This window comes from Molossus molossus, unplaced genomic scaffold (genome assembly GCF_014108415.1).
Source record: "Molossus molossus isolate mMolMol1 unplaced genomic scaffold, mMolMol1.p scaffold_m16_p_15, whole genome shotgun sequence".
NCBI classification, from domain to species: domain Eukaryota; kingdom Metazoa; phylum Chordata; class Mammalia; order Chiroptera; family Molossidae; genus Molossus; species Molossus molossus.
Genome location: NW_023425350.1, coordinates 51,497,231 through 51,521,307, shown reverse-complemented (window position 1 = coordinate 51,521,307; position 24,077 = coordinate 51,497,231). Strand labels below are relative to the sequence as shown.

Genomic DNA, 24,077 nt, shown 5'->3' with positions numbered 1-24,077 from the left:
CGTGCCCTTAGCGGGAACCGAACCCAGGTCTCTCTGGAATGCAGGCCGACACTCTAACCGCTGAACCAAACCAGCCAGGGCCAGAATACCTTTTTAAAAGAGCATTTAAAATGTTGAACCTTAATTAATAATATGCATGCTGACTGATGTCTGAAACTTACTTTGAAATGTGTCGAAGTTAAAGGGGGATTGATGGATGGAGAGAGTGATGGAGAAATAGATATGTGATAAAGCAAATACAGTAAAATGTTAATTGTAGAATCTGGTGGGTGAGTATATGGAGGTTCACTGTATAATCTGTTTGTTTTTTACTATGTTTTTTATTGATTTTTTAGAGAGAGAATAAGGGAGAGAGAGAGATAGGAATATCTGTGTGAGAGAGATACTTCGATTATCTGCCTCCTGCACGCACCCCACTGGGAATTGAGCCTGAAACCCAGGCATGTGCCCTGACTGGGAATTGAACCGGGACCTCTCAGTCCATGGGACACTCAATCCACTGAACCACGCCGGCCAGGCTATAAGCTATTTTTTTAAATAGGTTTGAAAATGTTCATAATGGGGGGAAATCAAAAGCAGAGATTCATACTCTTCTTAACAGATACTGGGTTAGTGTAAACCACATAGCTAATATTGCTGGGTGACCTCAGGCAAGTTATTTAACTTTTAAATTTTCATCTGAAGAATGGTTGCTGTTTGGCTTAAATAAGATACTAATATTGTGAGGTACAAATAAAATCATGAATGTGAAAGCACTTGGAAAAGCATAAAGCACTCTAAAAATACAAGGTATTACTATTAGGAAGGATGAACGTTTGACCAATTATATGCTATGGCTCTAGGTTTCCTTGACAACTCCCTGTGTAGTGCCATTAGCACTGTTTTCTTGCAATTGGAAATACAAAACAACCTTTCCCATAACAATTCTGTAAAATATTTCTCAAATATTTGTGAAAGACTTGGATTCTTATTCTGAGAGGAAAAAATCATTCTGTCTTTACATAGCTTTAATACTTTTCCTCGTTTTATTTATAGATTGCCAAGATCTCCACATAGGGCAGTGGAAATCGTCTTTGACTGTGAAACATTGGGCAGGAGCTTTGCCATTGACTGGCCAAAGAGGATGCAGAATGTCTTCATTGTCACACTATGGAGTTTAAACTTAAGAAGATTTTGGGTTAAACAGTAACATTTTACTCTGTAAATGATTATGTCTTCTCCTGTCCTCTGTGATCATCACAAACTAATGAAACACCTTTTTAGGTCTTATGAATTTAGGTCACACTGTTTTCCAATGCTCTGGCAGCTGAAACAGGTAGGATTGGGCTGGGTGTTGTGAGGAAAGGTGGAAGGGAAAGAACTAACTTTTCCCATTCTCCAGTCCTTGCTCAAGTTAAACATCTGTGCATGTAAAAGATTAGGTTAACTGCCCTGGCCGGTTTGGCTCAGCGGTTGGAGTGTCCTCGGCCTGAGGACCATGGAGTCCCGGGTTCAGTTCCCAGTAGGCCCTAGCGGCTAGGGGCACGTACAAAAAAAAAAAAAAAAAAAGATTAGGTTAACTAATCTAGGCTGTTTTATAGAATAGGATTGAACCTAGAGAAATGCTTTAGTTGTTACATTAGGATTTTTAAAAATATATAGAGATATGAAAGGCACAGTTTCTTCCAGTTTTATTTTGTTTGAGGACTTAAACTGATGTTGTGTTTGAAGGTACAATTTGAAAATAGTGGATAGCTTCTTTACATTTCACTTTCTGTACTAAATATCACAAGTGATTTTAACTGTGTGTGTACTCATGTTGACGGGCTTATTGCCTTTTCTAGGGGCCTATGAAAAATGGAACCAAACTCTCTGAGGACTAAAGTCCCAGCTTTCTTATCTGATTTGGGGAAGGCCACATTGAGAGGAATTAGAAAGTGTCCCCGATGCGGCACATACAATGGAACTCGGGGACTGAGCTGTAAGAACAAGACATGTGGAACCATATTCCGTTACGGTGCACGGAAGCAGCCTAGTGTTGAAGCTGTCAAAATCGTAACAGGCTCTGATCTGCAGGTCTACTCAGTGCGACAAAGAGACCGGGGCCCCGATTACCGATGCTTTGTGGAACTAGGTGTTTCAGAGACGACAATCCAGACGGTAGATGGGACAATCATCACTCAGCTGAGCTCTGGACGGTGTTATGTCCCCTCCTGCCTGAAAGCTGCCACCCAGGGTGTTGTGGAAAACCAGTGCCAGCACATCAAGCTGGCAGTGAACTGCCAGGCAGAGGCCACCCCTCTGACTCTAAAGAGCTCAGTCCTGAATGCAATGCAGGCCTCGTCAGAAACCAAGCAAACCATCTGGCAGTTGGCCACAGAACCCACGGGTCCTCTCGTACAGCGAATTACTAAAAATATTTTGGTGGTGAAATGCAAGGCGAGCCAGAAGCATAGTTTGGGGTACTTGCATATATCTTTTGTGCAGAAAATCAGTTCCAAAAGCTTGCCTGAACGTCGTTTCTTCTGTTCCTGCCAGACTCTGAAATCACACAAGTCGAATGCCTCCAAGGATGAGGCAGCACAGAGATGCATTCATTTCTTTGCTTGCATCTGTGCCTTTGCCAGTGACGAGACATTGGCTCAGGAATTCTCAGACTTCCTAAATTTTGATTCCAGCGGTAGGTAGTATGGTTGACACACACTGTTTTTCTAAAATGAGAGTGAAAGAGTTCCACTGATGGCATTTGGAGATTGTCCTAGCAACCTTCAGAAGCAGTTGCTAGGTAATTCAAATGAAAAGCGTTCCTTCTTTTAATCCCAGTCAGCACTTGCATAAAGGTTGGTTGGTTGGTTGGTTGGTTGAAATTAATGATCAAAAGACTTGGACATTTTCATTGAGACAATGTAGTTAAGTTAGCTTTGCTTTGATTTTTTTTTTTTTTACACATTTTTTCCACATTTGCCCTGTGTTAATAAAAACAAAGAACAAAAAATTTCCCTTTATTCTGGCTTGTTTCTTGCCTTTGAAGATGGAGAAAAGTACCTTGCTCAAAAGAAAACCTTTAAAGTTTCAAGTCTTTTGTTGTTGTTAACATATTTTTATCTTGTAGATGCTTTTTACCTTCATTTCTTTTTTTTAAGGTAATGAAAATTTTATTTATTTATTATTTTTTAGAGGAGGAGGAAGGGAGAGAGAATCATTGATATGAGAGAGAGACATTGATCAGTTGCCTCCCATACACTCAACCAGAGATTGAACCTGCTATCTTCTAGTGCACAGGACGACGTTCCAACCAACTGAGTCACAACTGCAAGGGCTACTTTCATTTCTTAAAAATTTTAGTTGGCAGCAGCTCCCAACTTTTTAGTTTTACATTTCTCTGTGGAGGCTCCTATCAAGTTAATGGTCCAGGAACAAAAATATGTTTTGGGCTGTCCTTTAAAGAAATTTTTTTATTTTTTGCAGGTCCACAATCTTTTTTAAAAATTAAATTAATTGGGGTGACATTGGTTAATAATATTGTATATGTTTCAAATATACAAGTCTATAATACATCATCTGTATATTGCATAGTGTGCTCACCACCCATACATAGTCTAGTCTGCCATATATTTAACCCTCTTTACCCTCTTCATCCCCCTCCTACCCCTTCACCCTCTGTTAACCTTCAAACTGTTGCCTGTGTCTATGAATTTGTTTATTTTGTTGTTTTGTTCATTGCTTTCTGTTTTATATACCCCATATAAGTGAAATCATATGCTTTTTGTCCTTTTCCATCTGACTGACTTTGTTAGCATGATAGTCTCAAGATCATCCTTGTTGACACAAATGTCAGTATTTTAGTCTTTCTTATGGCTGAGTAATATTCCATTGTATATATGTACCACATCTTCTTTATCCAATCATCCATTGAAGGGCACTTAGGTTGTTTCCATGTCTTGGCTACCGTGAATAAGGCTGCAATGAACATAGGGATACATATATCTTTACTAATAAATGTTTTCAAATTATTTGGGTAGATACCCAGAGGAGGGATTATTCGGTCATATGTTAGCTTTATTCTTAATTTCTTGAGGAACTTACATACTGTTTTCCATAGTGGCTGTGTTAGTTTTCATTCCCACCAGCAATGTATGAGGGTTTTTTTTCTTCATATCCTCTCCTGTGCTTGTTATTTCTTGTCTTATTTATAATAGACATTTTAACAAGTGTGAGGTGGTATGTCATTGTCATTTTGATTTGCATTTGAAAGTAATTTATTTTAATGTAGGCAATCACTCCATTGTTTGGGGATTGGGATATTTATAAATTAATTATTCTCTAAGTAGAGGTCCATATTTCTTCCTGGGTAGTAGTAATAATTTAGAAATCTGTTATATTTTAGGTCTTAAAGAGATTATTGTGCCCCAGTTGGGTTGCCATTCAGAATCAACAGTATCAGCTTGTGAGTCTACTCCATCTAAGACAAAAAAGAGGAAAAAGGATGATATATCTGGTGAGAAGCTGTTTGGTTTGTTTGTTTGATGGTGTTATCTTTAGAAATTGTTTTACTTGTTTCACTGAGTCTCAGCAATTACAAGAAACAGTTTTTATATGTTTTTTTTTCATGAAAAAGTTTTACTCTCCATTGATGATTCTTTGTCCAATCAAGCTAAGAGTAGGTTTTTCTGGCTAAATATAAGATCAAATTAAACTCAGCTCTTATTATTGAATATGTTTGTTCATCCCTTAAACACTCAGACTAGTCTTACACCTTAACCTACCTTAGGACAGTGTTAAGAGGTTTTTATCCATAGAGTCTTTTTAAAAACTTATGACAATAATTCATTATCTTTTCACACCAATGTAGGAATATAGTTTGTTACCTGCATTTTCATTCATACACACACACACACACACACACACACACATATTTTATATATGTGAATTTAATTCAAATAATACTACTGTCAGTTAAGGACTCTTATAAATCAATATAAAAATGATGAAGGACCCTACCAGATACATATCAAAAGACATAGACTCTAAATAAAGAGAAAATATTACCTGGTCCACAAATGTGGACCAAACTCCAAACTCACTAGTGAACAGAGAAATGCAGAAATTTTAGAAATACAAAATTAAAATAGATAAATTTTGCTACCAAATTAGCAAAAAAAAATTTTTTTAATGATGAGACCACAGGTAAAGGTGAAATTTAGGCTCTCTGGCATGGCTAGTGTAATGTAAGTTGGCATGATTATCTGTTAAGAAGCTGAAAAAAGGCTCCTACTCATAGGGAGTATTGCTAGTGGTGGGCCGGGTGATCATGCACAGGAGTTCTGGTGCTGGGAAGTTGGAGAAAAGTGGAAAAACAAAGCAACACAATCATTTTTGTAAGAGGTAATTCTAGCAGCAATGTAGAACAGAGATTATTGTTAAATGTTTACTTATTGGTCTTTCCCAGAAAAACATGAAATTAAAAAAAGTTCTTACCCTTTGCCACAGAAGCCCACTTCTAAATAATCTTTTCTAAGGAAACAATCCTTGGTACAGGAAAAGCATTTTGTCCAGAGATGCTAATTTTATGGTTATTTATAGTATTAAAAAATTAGAAACAACTAAAGGTCAACAACTAGGGGTAGGTAAATGAACCATGATAAAACTGTTGTAACGTGTCAGTGAGATAACTAGAGATGCACAGTCGAATTGTAAAGGAGCACTTCATTACACCAGTGGGCTGGGGGCCTACAGCTTCCCCAGAGGCCTCAGCCCCTATTCTTCTTGCTCTTCTGATTTTAAAGACAGAAGCCCCATACCCCTTTTGCCCCCCCCCCCCAACAGTAGTGGATGTGACAGCGATTACAGAAGTCAAAATTAGCATTATTCACTGGGCTCATGATTTGCAGTTTCCGATACTCAGAAACTGCAAATACCTCCCAACACGTGGGGCAACTATAACCTTAGGCAAAATTCCTTTACTTCTAGGGGTAATTAACCTATTATTGGAAAAATATCAAGGAAGGTCCATTGATGATAAAAATGGAGTCATTTAGTTGCCTTAGTCAAGAGGCCCACATAAGAAAGGAATCTAGTCGCCTTAGCCTCGGGGCCCAGGTCAAAACCACTTGTTAGAATATCAGGCAACCATTCAAAATGATTAAATAGAATTTAGAGAAATGTTTAGGTCACTCGGGTAGCCTGATAAAGTACAGAATGCTCAAACTTGACTTTCAGATAAACAAAGAATTTAAAAAAAAAATTTTTTTTCCTTTATTGATTAGAGAGAGAGAGGGGAAGTGAGAGAGAAAGAGAGATAGAAACATCAATGAAAAAGAACATCGATTGGCTGCTTCCTGCATGCCCCCCACTGGGGATCAGGACAACCAGGGAATGTGTCCTGACCAGGAACTGAACCTGCAGCCTCTTTGGTGAATGGGTCGATGCTCAACCACTGAGCCACACTGGCTGGACAAGAATTTTTTAGTATAAGTATGTCCCATGCAATATTTGGAACGTACTTTTGTTAAAAATCATTTATTTGGCCTGGCCAGTGTGGCTCACTGGTTGAGCATCAACCCATGCACCAAGAGATTGCTGATTGGATTCCCTGTTAGGGCACATGCCCAGGTTGTGGGCCCAATCCCCAGTGAGGGCATGTAGCAGGCACCAATCAATGTTCTCTCTCATCGATGCTTCTACCTTTCTCTCCCTCACACTTCCTCTCTCTAAAATCAATAAAGGGAAAAAAAACAATTTATAACAAAAATTTTCATTTATTTGAAATGAAAATTTTTCTTTTTGCTAAATCTGGTAGTCCTGGTAAAATCACAGCTACTTAAAATCACAAAACTAGCAAAATAATCTATTCATAGAAAAAATGGAAGATAGTTAACCAGAAAATTAATAATGATTCTGAGAGGTGGGAGCAATGAGTGAATTTTTTTCTTCCTTTCACTTTTGGGTTCCACCCACTTTACTTTAAAGAGCTTCAGAAACTTAAAATATTATATATTAAAGGCTAATGCTAATTTAGAAATTATCAAAGATAACTTAGAAATTATCAAAGACTTTTTATGTTTCAGACTCTTCAGAAATTAATATAAAATCTATTTATATTCTATAGATATGTTATTAAACAATATACTGATTTATGGTTTAGGTGCACAGACGAACAGCTCACTGTTGCCTCAAGATGCAGTGAGCAGTAATTTAAGGAAAAGTGGCCTGAAAAAGCCTGTGGTTGCTTCTTCATTAAAAAGGCAGGGTAAGTTTCCCTGCCTGAGGATAGGCTAAAAAGGTGGAAAATCATCTGAAAGAAGGTAAGGGCAATAAATCCAAAGAAACATTGCATGGTGTCCCCCAAAGAATGCTAAGATAAATATTAGAAGGCACTGAGGCTGAAATCTTTCCTGTCCCATTGGTCTCAAATCATGGGCAAAACCAAACGGTATATTTTAAATAACAAATACAACAAAAATTACATGTTTTGGCAGAGGTATTTTGTAGGATTTCCCCCTTCTTGTTTATTCACATGCAGTTGGTATGGAGATTTAAAGTTGAAGAAGAAACATGTTTTGATCTGGCCAGTTTGGCTTAGCAGTTAGAGCATTGGCCTGAAGACCAAAGAGTCACGGGTTCAATTCCAGTCAAAGGCACGAACGTCGGTTGCAGTTTGGTCCCCGACCCTGATCGGGGTTGTGCAGGAGGCAACTGGTGGATGTGTTTCTCTCTTTCTCACATCAGTTTCTCTCTCCTCTTTCCCTCCCACTCTATCTGAAGATAAATGGAAAAATATTCTCAAGTGAGGATTTTAAAAAAAGAAACATGTTTTATAACTATTCAGTGATAAATATTTATTGAGAAAGAAAAATGTAATCTGTTCTCCACAGTTAATGCAATTTGAAATCGTACCTAAAAAACCATGGCATTGCCTTGGCCAGTTTGGCTCAGCAGTTAGAGCGTTGGCCCACAGACCAGAGAGACCCAGGTTCAGTTCCCACTAAGGGCACATGCCTCAGTTTCAGTTTGTCCCTGGCCCCACGGCCCCAGTTGGAGTCGTATGGGTGGCAACCACTTGATGTGTCTCTCACACATCAATGTTTCTCTCTCTCTCCCTCCCCCTCTCCATCCTGCTCTATATGAAGATAAATACAGAAATGTCCTTGGGTGAGGATTAAAAACAAACAAAACAATGGCATGGCTATTGTTCTGAATTATTGAAGACAGATGACTTAATTTGAACATAACATTATATATATATAAAGAACGAGGCGGAACGAGGTGGTGCAGGGTCTCCAGAAGTGCAGGTTTATTAGGAATTAACCTGCCGCACTACCTCTAAGAAGAGAGTAGCAACCAGCTCATACAGACTAAGGATTTTTATTTTTTTATTTTGTTTTTGTTTTTGTTTTTTTATCCTCACCCGAGGATATATTTTGATATTTTGTTCAGATAGCGTGGGGGAGAGAGAGAGAGAGAGAAACATGTTCCGCCTGACTGGAGTGATGGGTTTTGGTTTCCTGGAATGAGAGGCTTAGGGCAAGGTTAAACGATAAGAGACTTGGGGCATCAATATAAAAGTAAAAGATTTAAGAGCTTGGGGCAGTAATATGTTAAGAGCTAACATATATCAATCACTTTTCTACCAAGAATAATTAAGCTCAGACATTTGGGAAATCAACCTTTTTTTTTTATCCTCAGCCAAGCACATTTTTTGATATTTTGTTCAGATAGAGTGGGAGGGAGAGAGAGAGAGAGAGAAACATCAACATGAAAGGGACACATCGAATGGTTGCCACCCACACGACCCAACCAGGGCCAGGGACAAACTGCAACCGAGGTATGTGCCCTTGGTGGAAACTGAACCCAGGTCTCTCCAAACTGCAGGCCAATGCTGTAACCGCTGAGCCAAACCGGCCAGGGCGGGAATCAACCTTTTTAAAACTCTTCTTATACATTTTGTGAAAATAGTTTAGTTCAATTTTGGTAGTATTTATGGAATATTTGCTATGATATGGTTGACCATGTAATATGGCTGGGTGATTAAAAACGAGACATCATCCCTGCCCTCATACTCTGATTTGGAAGACCAATACATAAATATAAAAAAAGCCCTTCTGGTGTGGCTCAGTGGATTGAGCATTGTCCCATGAACTGAGAAGTCCTGGTTTGATTCCCGGTCAGGGCACTTGCCTGGGTTGTGGACTCGATCTGTAGTAGGGGGCATGCAGGAGGCAGCTGATTGATGTTTCTCTCTCACATCGATGTTTCTCTCTCTCTCTTCCTCTCTCTCTAAAAAATTAATAAAAACATATTTTAAAAAACACAAGACCAAATCTTAATTAACTAATTAAGAACTTGCACGTTCCATGAATAAATGTTTTTGGAAAGTTAGGAAATACACAGATCAACTGTATCAAGTAGAAGATTTTCAACAAATTTACATCATTTGCTTTGGCACAAAGAAGAAAGAAAAGAGCTTTTCTTAAAAAAATTTTTTTTCCTTTATTGATTTTAGAGAGAGAGGAAGTGAAATGGAGAGAGAGAGAGAGAAACATCCATGAGAGAGAACATCGATTGGCCACCTCACGCATGCCCCCCACTGGGGGTCGGGCCCACAATCTGGGCATGTTTCCTGGCCGGGAATCAAACCGGTGACCTCTTGATGCATGGGTCGATGCTCAACCACTGAGCCACACCAGCTGGACGAAAGAAAAGAGCTTTTAATGTAAATTATCACTATATGCATTTACCTAATAGAATTTTAATTTCAAATGGATAGTAGCTATAGCATTAGTATCTCTCTATTAAAGAGCATATAGCCTGGCCACTGTGGCTCAGTGGATTGAACAACGTCCCATGGACAGAGGTCTCAGTTTGATTTCTGGTCAGGGCACATGCCTGGGTTGCGGGCTCAATCTCCAGTGGGAGGCCTGCAGGAGGCAGACAATCAATGTTTCTCTCTCACATCAATGTTTCTGTCTCTCTAAAAAAAAAAAAAATCAATAAAAATATATTTTTTTAAAAAGAGAGAGATGATTCTCATTTAAAAAAAAGTTACTAAAACATTTTGTTGTTTTTTTCTAGCCTGCGGTCAGCTGTTAGATGAAGTACAGGTGACCTTATCCTTCCAAGACTGGCTAGCCAGTGTCACAGAACGCATCCATCAAACCATGCACTATCAGTTTGATGGTAAGTATTGGTTGCCAAACTGGGCTGTTGTTGAAAGTAGGAGAAATTAAAGTAATTGTGCTGGAGTTCTCTGTTTTGATAGGAAAAGTAACTGGGCTTGACTCCAGAGTACATTGGGCCACAAAAAGTAGAAATCTAACTGAAAGAAAGGAATTCTCAGATTATTTATTTATTTTTATTTTTATTTTTATTTTTTTGGTATGCGCCCCCAGCAGAAACCGAACCCGGGACTCTCTGGTCCTCTCTGGTCCGCAGGCTGATGCTCCAACCGCTGAGCCAAACCGGAATTCTCACATAATTTAAATGTGGATCAACAAACTGAATTTAGAAATGGAGGTAGATAGCTTTGATCTTGGGTAGGTGGTGTTTGGTGAGGAAGATATCAAAGTCTTAGAAAATTATATAACTCCAATTTAAAATTGAAGGAAGGGGGAGAAAATTTAGAGAAAATCTAAAGTGTGAGACTAAAATAGTTACATAATATTACACAGACATGCTACAGAAGATTGGAGAACACAGGCTGGGTATGATTATAATACCTTCATGGGACCTCAGCAATTTCAGAGGTGCACCATCCAGCCAGTCCTTGACCATTGCTTTAAAAGCATCCTTGCCAGCCCTGGCTGGTTTGGCTCAGCGGTTAGAGCGTTGGCCTGCGGTCTGGAGAGACCCGGGTTCAGTTTCCGCTAAGGGCATGTACCTTGGTTGCAGTTTGTCGCTGGCTCTGGTTGGGTCGTGGGGGAGGCAGCCACTCGATGTGTCCCTTTCATGTCGATGTTTTTCTCTCTCTTTCCCTCCCACTCTCTCTGAACAAAATATCAAAAAATGAGGATAAAAAAAAAAAAGCATCCTTGCCTGGCTGGTGTGGCTAAGTGGATTGAGTGTTGTCCCATGGACTGAGAGGTCCCGGTTCAATTCCTGGTCATGGCACATGCCTGGGTTTTGGGCTTGATTCCCAGTAGGGGCATGTAGGAGACAGCCAACCGATGTGTTTCTGTCACATAGATGTTTCTATCTCTCTCTCCCTTCCTTTCTCTCTAAAAAAAAAATCAATAAAAATACTTTTAAAAAATAAATAAATAAAATAAAGTATCCTTGATGGATGGTTTTCCAGCTTTGTTCAGTGATGAGAAGCTCACTGCTTTCTAATTAGTTCATAACATTGTTGGACAGTGATAGCTGTGAGGAAGGTCTTCCTCATTGCTAAATGGACGTGTGTGTTTTTTTATAGGTCCACTTATATTTTCTCTTCTTAAGTCAATTATATTTTATTTATTTTTTTTAATATTCATTTATTTTATTTTATTTTTGTTACATATGTTTCTCCTTTTTTACCTCATTGACACACTCCCCTCATGCTCCCCACCCCGTACCCGGCTTTGTCCATGTCCATTGGTTACGCATACATGCATATACGTTCTGTGGTTTATCTCTTCCCCCCCCCCCCACCCCCTCTTCTGAGGGTTGTCAGTCTGTACTCTACTTCCATGTTTCTGGGTCTACCCTATTCCTCAGACTGTTATGATCATTATATTCCACAAATAAGTGAGATCATGTGGTATTTGTCTTTTTCTTCTTGGCTTGTTTCGCTTAGGATAATACTTTCCAGGTCCCTCCATGTTGTCTCAAAGGATAAGAGATCTTTCTTTCTTATAGCTGCATAGTACTCCATTGTGTATATTTACCACAAATTTTTTACCCATTCGTCTACTGATGGACCCTTGGGCTGCTTCCAGATCTTAGCTATTGTAAATGGTGCTGCTATGAACATGGGGGTACATATATTCTTTCTGATTGGTGTTTCAGGCTTCTTAGGGTATATTCCTAGAAGTGGGATCACTGAGTCAAATGGCAATTCAATTTTTAATTTTTTGAGGTAACACCATATTGTTTTCCATAGTGGCTGCACCAGTCTGCATTCCCACCAGCAGTGTACTAGAGTCCCCTTTTCTCCACACCCTCGCCAACACTTGTTGATTGATGATTTGTTGATGGCGGCCATTATGACAGGTGTGAGGTGATACCTCATTGATGTTTTAATTTACATCTCTCTGATGATTAGTGATATTGAGCATTTCTTCATATGTCTCTCGGCCATTTGTATGTCCTGTTTGGAGAGGTGTCTATTCAACTCCTCTGCCCATTTTTTACTTGGGTTCTTTGTCTTCCTTTTGTTGAGTTGTATGAGCACTCTATATATTTTGGAAATTAACCCCTTATCTGATGTGTCATTGGCAATGATGCTCTCCCATACATTGGTTGCCTTTCCATTTTGATGGTTGTTTCTTTTGCTGTGCAGATGCTTTTTAGTTTGAAGTAGTCCCATGTGTTCATTTTTTCCTTTGTTTCAGTTGCCTTAGGTGATGTATCAGTGAAAACTCTGCTGCGTATGATGTCGGAAATTTTGTTGCCTACATTTTCTTCTAGGATTTTTATGGATTCACGGGTCACATTTAAGTCTTTTATTCATTTTGAGTTTATTTTTGTGTATGGTGTAAGTTGATGGTCTAGTTTCATTTTTTGCATGTAGCTGTCCAATTTTCCCAACACCATTTATTAAAGAGGCTGTCTTTATTCCATTGTATGCTCTTGCCTCCTTTGTCAAATATTAATTGAGCATAATGTATTGGGTCCAATTTTGGGTTCTCTGTTCTGTTCCAGTGGTCTGTATGCCTGTTCTTGTGTCAGTACCAGGTTGATTTGATTACAGTAGCTTTGTAGTATAACCTGATATCTGGTATTGTGATCCCACCTACTTTGTGCTTCTTTTTCAAGATTGCTGTGGCTATTCAGGGTCTTTTTTGGTTCCATATGAACTTTTGAAGTATTTGTTCTAGTTCTGTGAAATATGTTGTTGGTATATTGATGGGGATTGCATTGAATCTATAGATTGGGGTAATATGGACATTTTAATGATGTTAATTCTTCCAATCCATGAACAAGGTATGTGCTTCCTTTTTTCATATCTTACTGTGTTTCTTTTTTCAATGTCCTGTAGTTTTCTGCAAATAGGTCCTTTACTTCTTTGGTTAAGTTTATTCCCAGGTATCTTAATTTTTTTGCTGATGGTAAATGGGATTGTTTTTTCAGTTTCTCTTTCTGTGAGTTCAGCATTGGTGTATAAGAATGCCGTCGATTTCTTGACGTTAATTTTGTATCCTGCTACTTTGGCAAATTCATTTATTAAGTCTAGTAGATTTTTGATGGAGTCTTTAGGGTTTTCTATGTATAATATCATGTCATCTTCAAATAATGAGTTTCACTTCCTCCTTTCCAATTTGGATCCCTTTTATTTTTTCTTCCTGTCTGATTGCTGTGGCTAAGACTTCCAGTACTATGTTAAATAAGAGTGGCGAAAGTGGGCATCCCTGTCTTGTTCTGTTCTTAAGGGAAATGCTTTTAGTTTCTGCCCATTGAGTATTATGTTGGCTGTAGGTCTTTCATACATGGCCTTTATTATGTCGAGATATGATCCCTCTAGTCCCACATTGCTGAGTGTTTTTTTCAGAAATGGATGCTGGATTTTGTCGAATGCTTTTTCAGCATCTATTGATATGATCATGTGGTTTTTAGTCTTCATTTTATTTATGTGGTGTATCACATTTATTGATTTGCGAATATTGTACCAGCCTTGCATCCCTGGAATGAATCCCACTTGGTCATGGTGAATAATTTTTTTGATGTATTGCTGGATTCAGTTTGCTAGTATTTTGTTCTGGATTTTGGCGTCTATGTTCATCAGCGATATTGGCCTGTAGTTTTCTTTCTTTATAGTGTCTTTTTCTGGTTTTGTAATTAGAATTATGCTGGCCTCATAAAACAAGTTTGGAAGTCTTCCTTCTTCTTGAATTTTTTGAAATAGTTTGAGGAGAATGGGTGTTAGTTCTTTTTTGAATGTTCGGTAAAACTCCCCCGTGAAGCCATCCGGGCCTGGGCTCTTGTTTGCTGGGAGAGTCTTTTTTAAAATTTTTTTATCCTCACCTAAGGACATTTTTCCATATTTTGTTCAGATAGAGTGGGAGGGAGAGAGGGAGAGAGAAACATTGACGTGAAAGGGACACATCAAGTGGCTGCCACCCACACAACCCAACCAGGGCCAGGGACAAACTGCAACTGAGGTACATGCCCTTAGCAGGAACCGAACCTGGGTCTCTCTGGACCGCAGGCCGAAGCTCTAACTGCTGAGGCAAACTGGCCAGGGCTGCTGGGAGAGTCTTGATTACCTCTTCAATTTCCTTGGTTGTTATTGGCCTGTTCAAGTTTTCTATCTCTTCCCGGTCCAGTTTTGGGAGACTATGTGTTTCTAGGAATTTGTCCATTTCGCTTAGATTGTCGAATTTGTTGCCATATAATTAATTGTTCATAGTAGTTGTTAATGATCTTTTGTATTTCTGTGGTGTCAGTTGTTACTTCTCCTCTTTCATTTCTGATTTTGTGTATTTGGATTCTCTCTGTTTCTTGGTGAGTCTAGCTAAGGTCCATCAATCTTGTTTATCTTTTCCAAAAATCAGCTCTTTATTTCATTGATCCTTTGAATTGTTTTTTTGATCTCTATGTCATTTATTTCTGCTCTGATCTTTACTATTTCCTTCCTTCTACTTGCTCTGGAGTTTTCTTTTTGTTTGTTTTCAAGTTCTTTAAGTAGTGAGGTTAGACAGTCTATTAGAAATTTTTCTTGATTCTTGAGGTAGGCCTGTATTGCTATGAACTTCCCTCTCAGAACTGCTTTGCTGCATCCCATAGATTTTGTGCTGTTGTGCATTCATTTTCATTGGTTTCCAGGAAGTTTTTAATTTCTTCCTTGATCGCCTTGGTAACCCATTCATTGTTTAATAACATGCTATTTAGCCTCCATGTGTTCAAATGTCTTTGCATGTTCTTTTTTAAATTTTTTTCTATGCATTTTTAATTAATTTATTTATTTTATTAATTAATTAATTTTTGTTGCAGATGTTTCTCCTTTTCCCCCCACTGATATCCCCTCCCTCCCTGCCCTGTCCCCAACTTTGTTGTACATGTCCATTGTTCATGCATACATGCATATAAGTTCTGTGGTTTATATCTCCCCCACCACCCCCTCTTCTGGGGATTGTCAGTCTGTACCCCACTTCCACGTCTCTGGGACTACCCCATTCCTCAAACTGTTATGTTCATTTTATTCCACAAATAAGTGAGATCATATGATACTTGTCTTTCTCTGTTTGGCTTGTTTCACTTAGGATGATACTTTCCAGGTCCCTCCATGTCATCTCAAAGGATAAGAGATCTTTCTTTCTTACAGCTGCATAGTACTCCATTGTGTATATATACCAATGCTTTTTTATCCATTCGTCTACTGATGGACACTTGGGTTGTTTCCAGATTTTAGCTATTGTAAATAGTGCTGCTACAAACATGGGGGTACATATATTCTTTCTGATTGGTATTTCAGGCTTCTTAGGGTATATTCCTAGAAGTGGGATCACTGGGTTAAATGGCAGTTCAATTTTTAATTTTTTGAGGTAACACCATATTGTTTTCCATAGTGGCTGCACCAGTCTGCATTCCCACCAGCAGTGTACTAGAGTGCCCTTTTCTCCACACCCTCGCCAACACTTGTTGTTTGATGATTTGTTGATGGCGGCCATTCTGACAGGTGTGAGGTGATATACCTCATTGTTTGCATGTTCTTGTCACAGTTGATTTCTAGTTTCATGCCATTGTGATCTGAGAAGATGCTTGATATGATTTCAGTCGTCTTGAACTTGTAGAGATTTAGTTTGTGTCCTAACATGTGGTCTGTCTTTGAGAATGTCCCATGTGCACTTGAGAAGAATGTGAATTCTCTAGTTTTGGGGTGTAATTCTCTGTAGATATCTATTAAATTCATTTGGTCTAGTGCTTCATTTAGAGTCTCTGTTTCCTTGCTAATTTTTTGTCTAGAGGATCTATCCAATAATGTCAGTAGGGTGTTGAAATCCCCTGCTATGATTGTATTGCTGTCAGTTTCTCCTTTGAAGTCCTCCAGAAGATTTTTAATATATTTTCTCCTATATTGGGTGCTTATATGTTTATCAAGGTTGGGTGGAACCTTTCAATATTATGTAGTGGCCTTCTTTGTCTAGTTTTGGCCTTCATTTTGAAATCTATTTTATTAGATATGAGTATTGCTACCCCAGCTTTTTTTCCTTTCCATTTGCCTGGAAGATTTTTTCCATCCCTTCACTTTCAACCTATGTGAGTCTTTTGTTGTGAGGTGGGTCTCTTGTAAAGAACATACAGATGAGTCATGGTTTCTTATCCAATCAGCTACTCTTTGTCTTTTTATGGGAGCATTCAGTCCATTTACATTTAAGGTGATTATTGATATGTACTTATTTATTGCCATTTTTGTTTAGTGTGGTTCTATTTTTCTTCCTATTTCCTCTACTAATTACAGCAATCCTTTTAACATTTCTTGCAGTGCTGGTTTGGTGCTAATGTATTCCCTTAGCCTTTTTTTGTCTGGGAAGCTCTTTATTTGACCTTCTATTTTGAATGATAGCCTTGCTGGGTAGAGTAGTCTTGGATTCAGATCCTTGTTTTCCATGACCTTGATTACTTCGTGCCATTCCCTTCTGGCCTGTAGTGTTTCTGTTGAGAAGTCAGCTGAGAGCCTTATTGGTGTTTCTTTGTAGGTAACCTGTTGCTTATCTCTTGCTGCTTTTAGGATTTCTCTTTGTCTTTAATTTTTGGCATTTTATTACTATGTATCTTGGTGTGGGCCTGTTTGGATTCTTCTTACTTAGGGCTCCCTGTGCTTCTTGAACTTGAATGCTTTCTTCCTTCACCAAATTAGGGAAGTTTTCTGTCACTATTTCTTCCAATATATTCTCTAACCCTTGCTCATTTTCTTCTTCGGGGACTCCAATGATGCGAATATTATTATGTTTCCAGTTGTCCCACAGTTCTCTTAAGCTGTCTTCCTGTTTTTTAATTGTTTTTTTGTTTGTTTGTTTTCTGATTGGTTGACTTTTTCTACCATGTCTTCTAATTCACTGATCCAGTCCTCAGCTTCCTCTACTCTGCTGGTTAGACCTTCCAATGTGTTCTTTTTTTTTTTTTTTTTTTTTAATCCTCACCGGAGGACATTTTTCCATTTTTTGTTCAGGTAGAGTGGGAGGGAGAGAGAGGAACAGAGAGAGAGAGAGAAACATCGATGTGAAAGGGACACATCGAGTGGCTGCCACCCGCACAACCGACCAGGGCCGGGGACAAACTGCAACCGAGGTACGTGCCCTTATCGGGAACTGAACCTGGGTCTCTCAGGACCACAGGCCGATGCTCTAACTGCTGAGCCAAACCGGCCAGGGCCCAATGTGTTCTTTACTTCTGATATGTCATTCTTCATTTCTTCTTGGTGGTTTTTAATTTCTAGTTGGTTGATTTTCAACATTTCTATGTCTTTACTCATGGTGTTGATGTCCTTACTCATGCTGTTGAGCGTCCTCAAGATCATGGCTCTGAATTCTAGCTCTGTTAGCTTGCTTAACTGCTCCTCATTTATCTCATCTTCAGTAGAGGTCTCTTGGTCTTTCATTTGGCATTTGTTTCTTTGTTTCACCATTTTGGCTACCACAGGGGACTTTGGAGCCTGCCAAATTTATTTATTTATTTATTTATTTATTTATTTTTGTGGGTGTTGGTGTTCTGCTGTGTGTGGCTCTCTCTCCTGGGTTTGGGTGAGCGAGGGAGGACCCACATTAAACACCACCGTCAAATCTTAGTTTCCTGGTTAGAGTTGCTAGGCCAGGAATGATTCAGTTATCCTCTAGCTTTTTGCCTGGAGGCTATCAGTAGCAGTTACTTGAAGAGCCTTGGGTTCTCATTTGTTTTTTTGTTTTGTTTTGTTTTGTTTTTTTATCCTCACCCGAGGACATTTTTCCATTTTGTGTTCAGATAGAGCGGGAGGGAGAGAGAGGAAGAGAGAGAGAGAGAAACATCGACGTGAAGGAACACATCGAGCGGCTGCCACCCGCATGACCGACCAGGGCCGGGGACAAACTGCAACCGAGGTACGTGCCCTTAGCGGGAACCGAACCCGGGTCTCTCTGTACCGCAGGCCGATGCTCCAACCACTGAGCCAAACCGGCCAGGGCGGGTTCTCATTTGAATGAAAAACTCCTTCAGGTGCTCAATGTAAGGGGATTTCCTGAGGGTGGGGTAGGTGCTGGTTGTTAATGAGCCTCAATTTGCATTTCAATGGCCCACCTGGGTTGGGTTGAATCTCTGAGGGAGGGGCTGCCGCCTTTCCCCAGAGTCCTGTGAAGGAGTAAGATGGCCACAGTCGCCCTGGCTGGTTTGGCTCAGCGGTTGGAGCATTGGCCTGAGGTCCAGAGAGACCCGGGTTTGGTTCCCTCTAAGGGCACGTACCTCGGTTGCAGTTTGTCCTTGGCCCTGGTGGGTCGTGCGGGTGGCAGCCGTTCAATGTGTCCCTTTCACGTCGATGTTTCTCTCTCTCTCTCTCTTCCTCTCTCTCCCTCCCACTCTACCTGAACAAAAAATGGAAAAATGTCCTCAGGTGAGGATAAAAAAACACACAAAAAAACAGATGGCCACAGTCCTGTGTGGCTGCAACTCAGCAAAAGCTCTGAGCACCCTCCAAATACCGAGTGTCCCCACACAGTTCCAGTCTAGTCCGCCCTCCCTCTGCTGGAACCGAAGGTGAGTGACTTAGGGCATTTCAGCATCTGTCCAGGCTCTGCGCTGTGGAGCCGCTTGGGAGTATAACCCTGAGGGCACTGCTCACAGCTAAGACTGCTGCTGTCCGTGAGCTCCCAGCACCCCTTTCATGCCTCCGCAGTCCTACCAGGATCGAGTCAGTGTCCCTGGTTAGATAGATGGTCCTCGCAAGCTGCTTTTCAGTTGCTTTTTCCCGATGATTTGTCTTTATTTTAGTTGTAATGCCAGTTTGGTCCTGGGAGACAGTCCGTGTAGCTTCCATTCACTCCGCCGCCATTTTCTAAGTGGTCGTTTTTCCTATAATACTCCTGTTGGTTCTGGTTCTATATTCCAGCCACATGAAATAGGTCTGTTTCTGTTTCAGAAAAACAGTCCCTGCTACTGCACATACATCCATTGCCCTGCTTGACAGTTTTCCCTTTTCCAAATGTTACATCGTATATCTTCAAACACTCCTCATGGTGTATCTACAGACTTCATATCATTTTTTTTTAAATATGTTTTTATTGATGTTTTAGAGAAAGGTTAGAAGGGAGAGAGAGATAGAAACATTGATCAGCTGCCTTCTGCACACCCCCTACTGAGGATCAAGCCCACAACCTGGGCATGTGCCCTGACTAGGAATCGAACCGGGACCTCTCAGTCCATGGGATGACACTCAATCCACTGAGTCACATCAGCCGGACAGACCTCATATCATTTTGATTTCTTTGCTAATTATGTTGCAGTTTATGAATATCATTTTAAAAATAAAGTACCCCAAACTAAATAGTAGCCTGATGGCAGATACTCAGTAAAAGAAGATGAGTGTTGAAGAATTAGAACAGTAATGACTTCCCTGGCCAGTTTGGCTCAGCTGTTAGAGTGTCAGCCTGCAGACTGAAGACTCTCGAGTGCGAGTCCATGCACTAAGAGGTCGCCCGTTCGATTCCTGGTCAGGGCACATGCCCAGGTTGTGGACCAAATCCCCAGTGGGGGGCATGCAGGAGGCAGCCAGTTGATATTCTCTCTCATCAGTGTTTCTATCTCTCTTTCCCTCTCCTTTCCTCGCTCTCTCAAATTAATAAAAAAAAAAAATTAAAAAGAACATCTCCTATGTAGGCCATAATCTAATTTCAAGATGAAAGATTTTAAAGTTTATCTAGTGACTACTCTAAAATGCCCAGATATTAATATTTTAGTGCCTCAAAAGCAGTGACAGTTTTGTCATTAACAGTCTGCATTCAATAAAGTAGGTAAAATCAATTGAAAGAATGTAAAATGTCTCTCAATGGAATTCTAGAAGACCTTTCATTTTAATTTTCCTTGGCTTGACCTTTGTTTCAAGAAGGCATCTGACCTTGTCTTTAATAGTCTTTCTTCAAGTCCTGGCCGGTTTGGCTCAGCGGTTGGAGCGTTGGCCTGAGAACCAGAGTCCTGGGTTCGGTTCCCGCTAGGGGTATGTACAAAAAAAAAAGAGTCTTTCTTCAAGAGACATTCTTTTTTTTTTTCTTTTAATTTATTATTATTTTTTAATGTTTTTTTAAATTAATTTTCAGTTTTTTAAGAGAGGGAGGATGGGGGAGAGAGATAGAAACATCGATGTGAGAGAGAAACATCGATTGGCTGCCTTCTGCACACCCCCTAGTGGGGATCGAGCCCATGCCCTGACTGGGAATCAAACCAGGAGCTATCAGTCTATGGGCTGATGCTCAATCCACTGAGCCACACTGGCTGGGCAAAGGACATTCTTTAAGTTGTATATTTATTCATGTGGTTCCGGATGTTTTCCCTCTGCTAGGGCTAGGTAGACACAGTTTAAAAAAAAAAAACTCAGACCTCTTTTAACCTGTCCCTTGAACACTCTGTTGACTTTACTTGACCTAGTGCCTTGTACGTTTCTTTAAAAGGTTTATGAAGTATTTTCCAACATTTTACCTGACTTGAGATCATATTCAGGGGGAAAGACTAATGTTTATTTGATAGAGTCCTAATTTTGTGGTCTCTGACATTCCCGGTCCTAACCATCTGAGAGAGAGCATGTACTTTGTTTAGGCATGAATGTATATAGCAAGTGCCTGGGGATAGTAAGCAGAGTGAAAAGTTTGCCTTCTCAACTCTGCTTCATTGTTCTCATCTCATCTTATTTCATATACCCTTTCAAGGAAAAGTCTATGTTGTGGTATTTACAAAATTGGGGATTTAAAGAATTATCCTTGGTGGATGACAAGGGTCTGCTATATTTTTTATGATTTCAAGGGATCAAGAGTAGGGCTGGTGACAGTACTTAACTTCTAAAGGTCAATCAAAGCCTTCATTTTGCCTCTATATAAGGAAATCTCTTTATAAAGTGGTATTTTTAGTTATTACTGTCCTTCAGTTCCATTTCTTTCATCTCTCTCTACACATCAGAAAATCCACTGAGTTTCTCTATTTTTTTCCTTTGTTGTTCTCTATATGAGTTTCTCCTTTTTAAATTTTGTATTATTTTTTATTTTATTTTAACTTTATTTTTTACTTATTATTATTATTATTATTATTATTATTAGTTTAACCCCACCCTGCCCCGGCTCCGCCCCTGCACTCCTATTTATTATTATTAGTTTTTTATCCTCACCCGAAGACACTTTTCCATTTTTTGTTCAGATAGAGTGGGAAGAAGAGAGAGGAAGAGAGAGAGAGAGAGAGAAACATCCACGTGAAAGGGACACATCGAGTGGCTGCTTCCTGCATGACCCAACCAGAGCCGGGACAAACCACAACCAAGGTACATGCACTTAGCGAGAACCCAACTCAGGTGTCTCTGGACCGCAGGCTGATGCTGTAACCGCTGAGCCAAACTGGCCAGGGCAAGTTTCTCCTTTTTTTAAACTTTGAGATAGTTTTATTGGCTCATAAAACCTTTACATATAAAAAAATAACCCAAAACACTATGCAGTATTAAATCACAATTACATTTTTTACCAATTAAAACTCCTCAGAACATACATTTTTTTTTTTTAATCCTTAGTGAGGACATTTTTTCTTTTTTTCTTTTTTTTGTTCAGATAGAGTGGGGAGGGAGAGAGAGGAAGAGAGAGGGAGAGAGAGAAACATCGACGTGAAAGGGACACATCGAGTGGCTGCCACCCACACGACCAACCAGGGCCAGGGACAAACTGCAACCGAGGTACATGCCCTTAGCGGGAACCAAACCCGGGTCTCTGGACCGCAGGCCGATGCTCTAACCGCTGAGCCAAACCGGCCAGGGCAGAATATACATTTTTAAAGATCCTACAGAACTGAATTCTGAAGTGACATTATGACTTAAATACTGTGACAAAATAGATAATTCCTTATAACATTAATTCATTGCACAAAAGCTGCTAGATACTTTCATATGCATAACAATTTGCAAATGAACAGTTTCAACATTACACATTTAGTTGAAATAACTGTGCCTCCACCTAAGGAACTCTCACATTTCTGGCACAAAAAGTTGGTCTGTTTTAACTGAATGAGTTTCTTCTTATTTCCAAAAGGCAAACCAGAGCCACTGGTGTTCCATATTCCTCAGTCCTTTTTTGATGCCCTACAGCAGAGAATATCTATAGGAAGTACAAAAAAACGGCTTCCCAACTCCACCACAGGTATGGGATTTTTTCTTCAGGAATAGCGACAAATGTCTTATCCTTAGAGAATTATGTTTGGAAAAATCATGTGGCATTTTCAGAATTGGGACTTCTAGCTGCATGCTGAGAGTATGAAGCCTTAGCCAGTCAGCTCTTAGAATAATGATCACACACTTCACTGTGACCCCATACTTCAGTACAAATTAATGGAACAATTCAGAAAGTGCAGACTTGGTAAAAGAACAATAATGAAGTACAATGAAGGTGCCTACCAAGAAATTTGATATTTTCTAGGTATGAATCAATTTTAACAAAAGCATTGCAGACTTTAATCATTATTTGGGCTGGCTTCTTGGAAGCATATTACAGTTTGTATCAAAAAACTAAAAGTTATTATTTTCCCAATTTTTGATGCAGGAAGATTTTATTTTTAGAGTTATTCTTAGGCTTGGAACACTTTATCATTACATTATTCTGGTACTTATGTCTTGGTTTCATATAACTCATATAACTCTTTCAGATCTCTTACTAGACATCTCAACATACTTATTGGGAAATATAAAGAAATAAGGGAGAGAAAAGGAGGAAGAAAGACTTGCTCAGTAGCAATAGACCAAGAGTAACTACAGCTAGAAATCAATGCTATTTCTTCAGTAAATTGTTATTTAATGGTATAATAGGGATTGTGGGACTGTTCGAGGCTTAGTTCTGTTTTTGAATAATGCAAGCCATGAAAATCTGTCTTCACAGCTTATCTACCTGACTTTTGAAGTAGTGTTAATTCTTTCTTCCATTTTAAACTTTAGGTCTAATATGTTAATTTTAACCCATCCCTTAGCTAGTTTTGCAGACTTTTGGTGGAGCCCCTTTATAATCCTACAGTCAGGACAATGAATTAGCAACCATGTCAGCAGGCTTAATCCTTGTGTAATTATTTTAAGGACTATGATTTGACCTCTGATATATCTAAAGTTGTAAGAGGTATAAGAAGCTGTCTTATAATAGAGTCCTGTGCATGTAGCTTTACCAAACAAAGAAACAAGTTTCTAAGGTACCAGAAGTAAGTAGCATCTCAAAGAAGCATCAGAGACTTCATATAGCAGAAATTTTCATCACTTGATTTGTCACATTCATGTCAAACACTATTATATATTTGCCTCTAAATTTTCTTTTTTTTTAATGTGCTGAGATTCATTCTATAAGGAAAGAGTAGTACTGCGCTGAAATCTCTAGAAACTGGGTAACAAATAGTGAAAGAGATGTTATGTTTTTGTAGGCTAATTTTGTTCCCTTTTCACATTGAAGCTTTTGTTCGAAAAGATGCCTTGCCACTGGGAACGTTTTCCAAGTATACTTGGCATATCACTAATATCCTGCAAGTTAAACAAATCTTAGATACTCCTGAGGTAAGAGTTTATTTCTGCAATATGGGAGGGCAGAAAGGGAAAGAGAGGGAAGCAAATGCAGGAAGTATGTTTGTACCAGTTCTTAAAGTCATAGACACCAAAGAGAATTCTTTTTTTTTTTTTTCATATTAAGAGATTATTCAGAAACATGCATGGCTTTATAGTGCTGACTCTAATTTTAATGGGTATTCCCTAGAGCTTGAAAAAGTATCTTAAATTGGAGTGG

General features: G+C 39.3%; 1 protein-coding gene across 1 annotated transcript in view; it reads left to right on the top strand.

Moving 5' to 3' along the window:
- Window positions 1–1,208: 1,208 nt before the first annotated feature.
- The window catches only part of CUNH2orf42 (chromosome unknown C2orf42 homolog), a 39,144-nt gene continuing 16,275 nt past the window's right edge, over window positions 1,209–24,077 (top strand). The window contains exons 1-7 of the mRNA XM_036263469.1: window positions 1,209–1,315; window positions 1,824–2,659; window positions 4,367–4,477; window positions 7,124–7,228; window positions 10,051–10,155; window positions 22,356–22,463; window positions 23,751–23,851. Coding sequence (XP_036119362.1) covers window positions 1,837–2,659; window positions 4,367–4,477; window positions 7,124–7,228; window positions 10,051–10,155; window positions 22,356–22,463; window positions 23,751–23,851 — 1,353 coding nt within the window. The 5' untranslated portion in view covers window positions 1,209–1,315; window positions 1,824–1,836. The remainder of the gene's footprint in view (window positions 1,316–1,823; window positions 2,660–4,366; window positions 4,478–7,123; window positions 7,229–10,050; window positions 10,156–22,355; window positions 22,464–23,750; window positions 23,852–24,077) is intronic.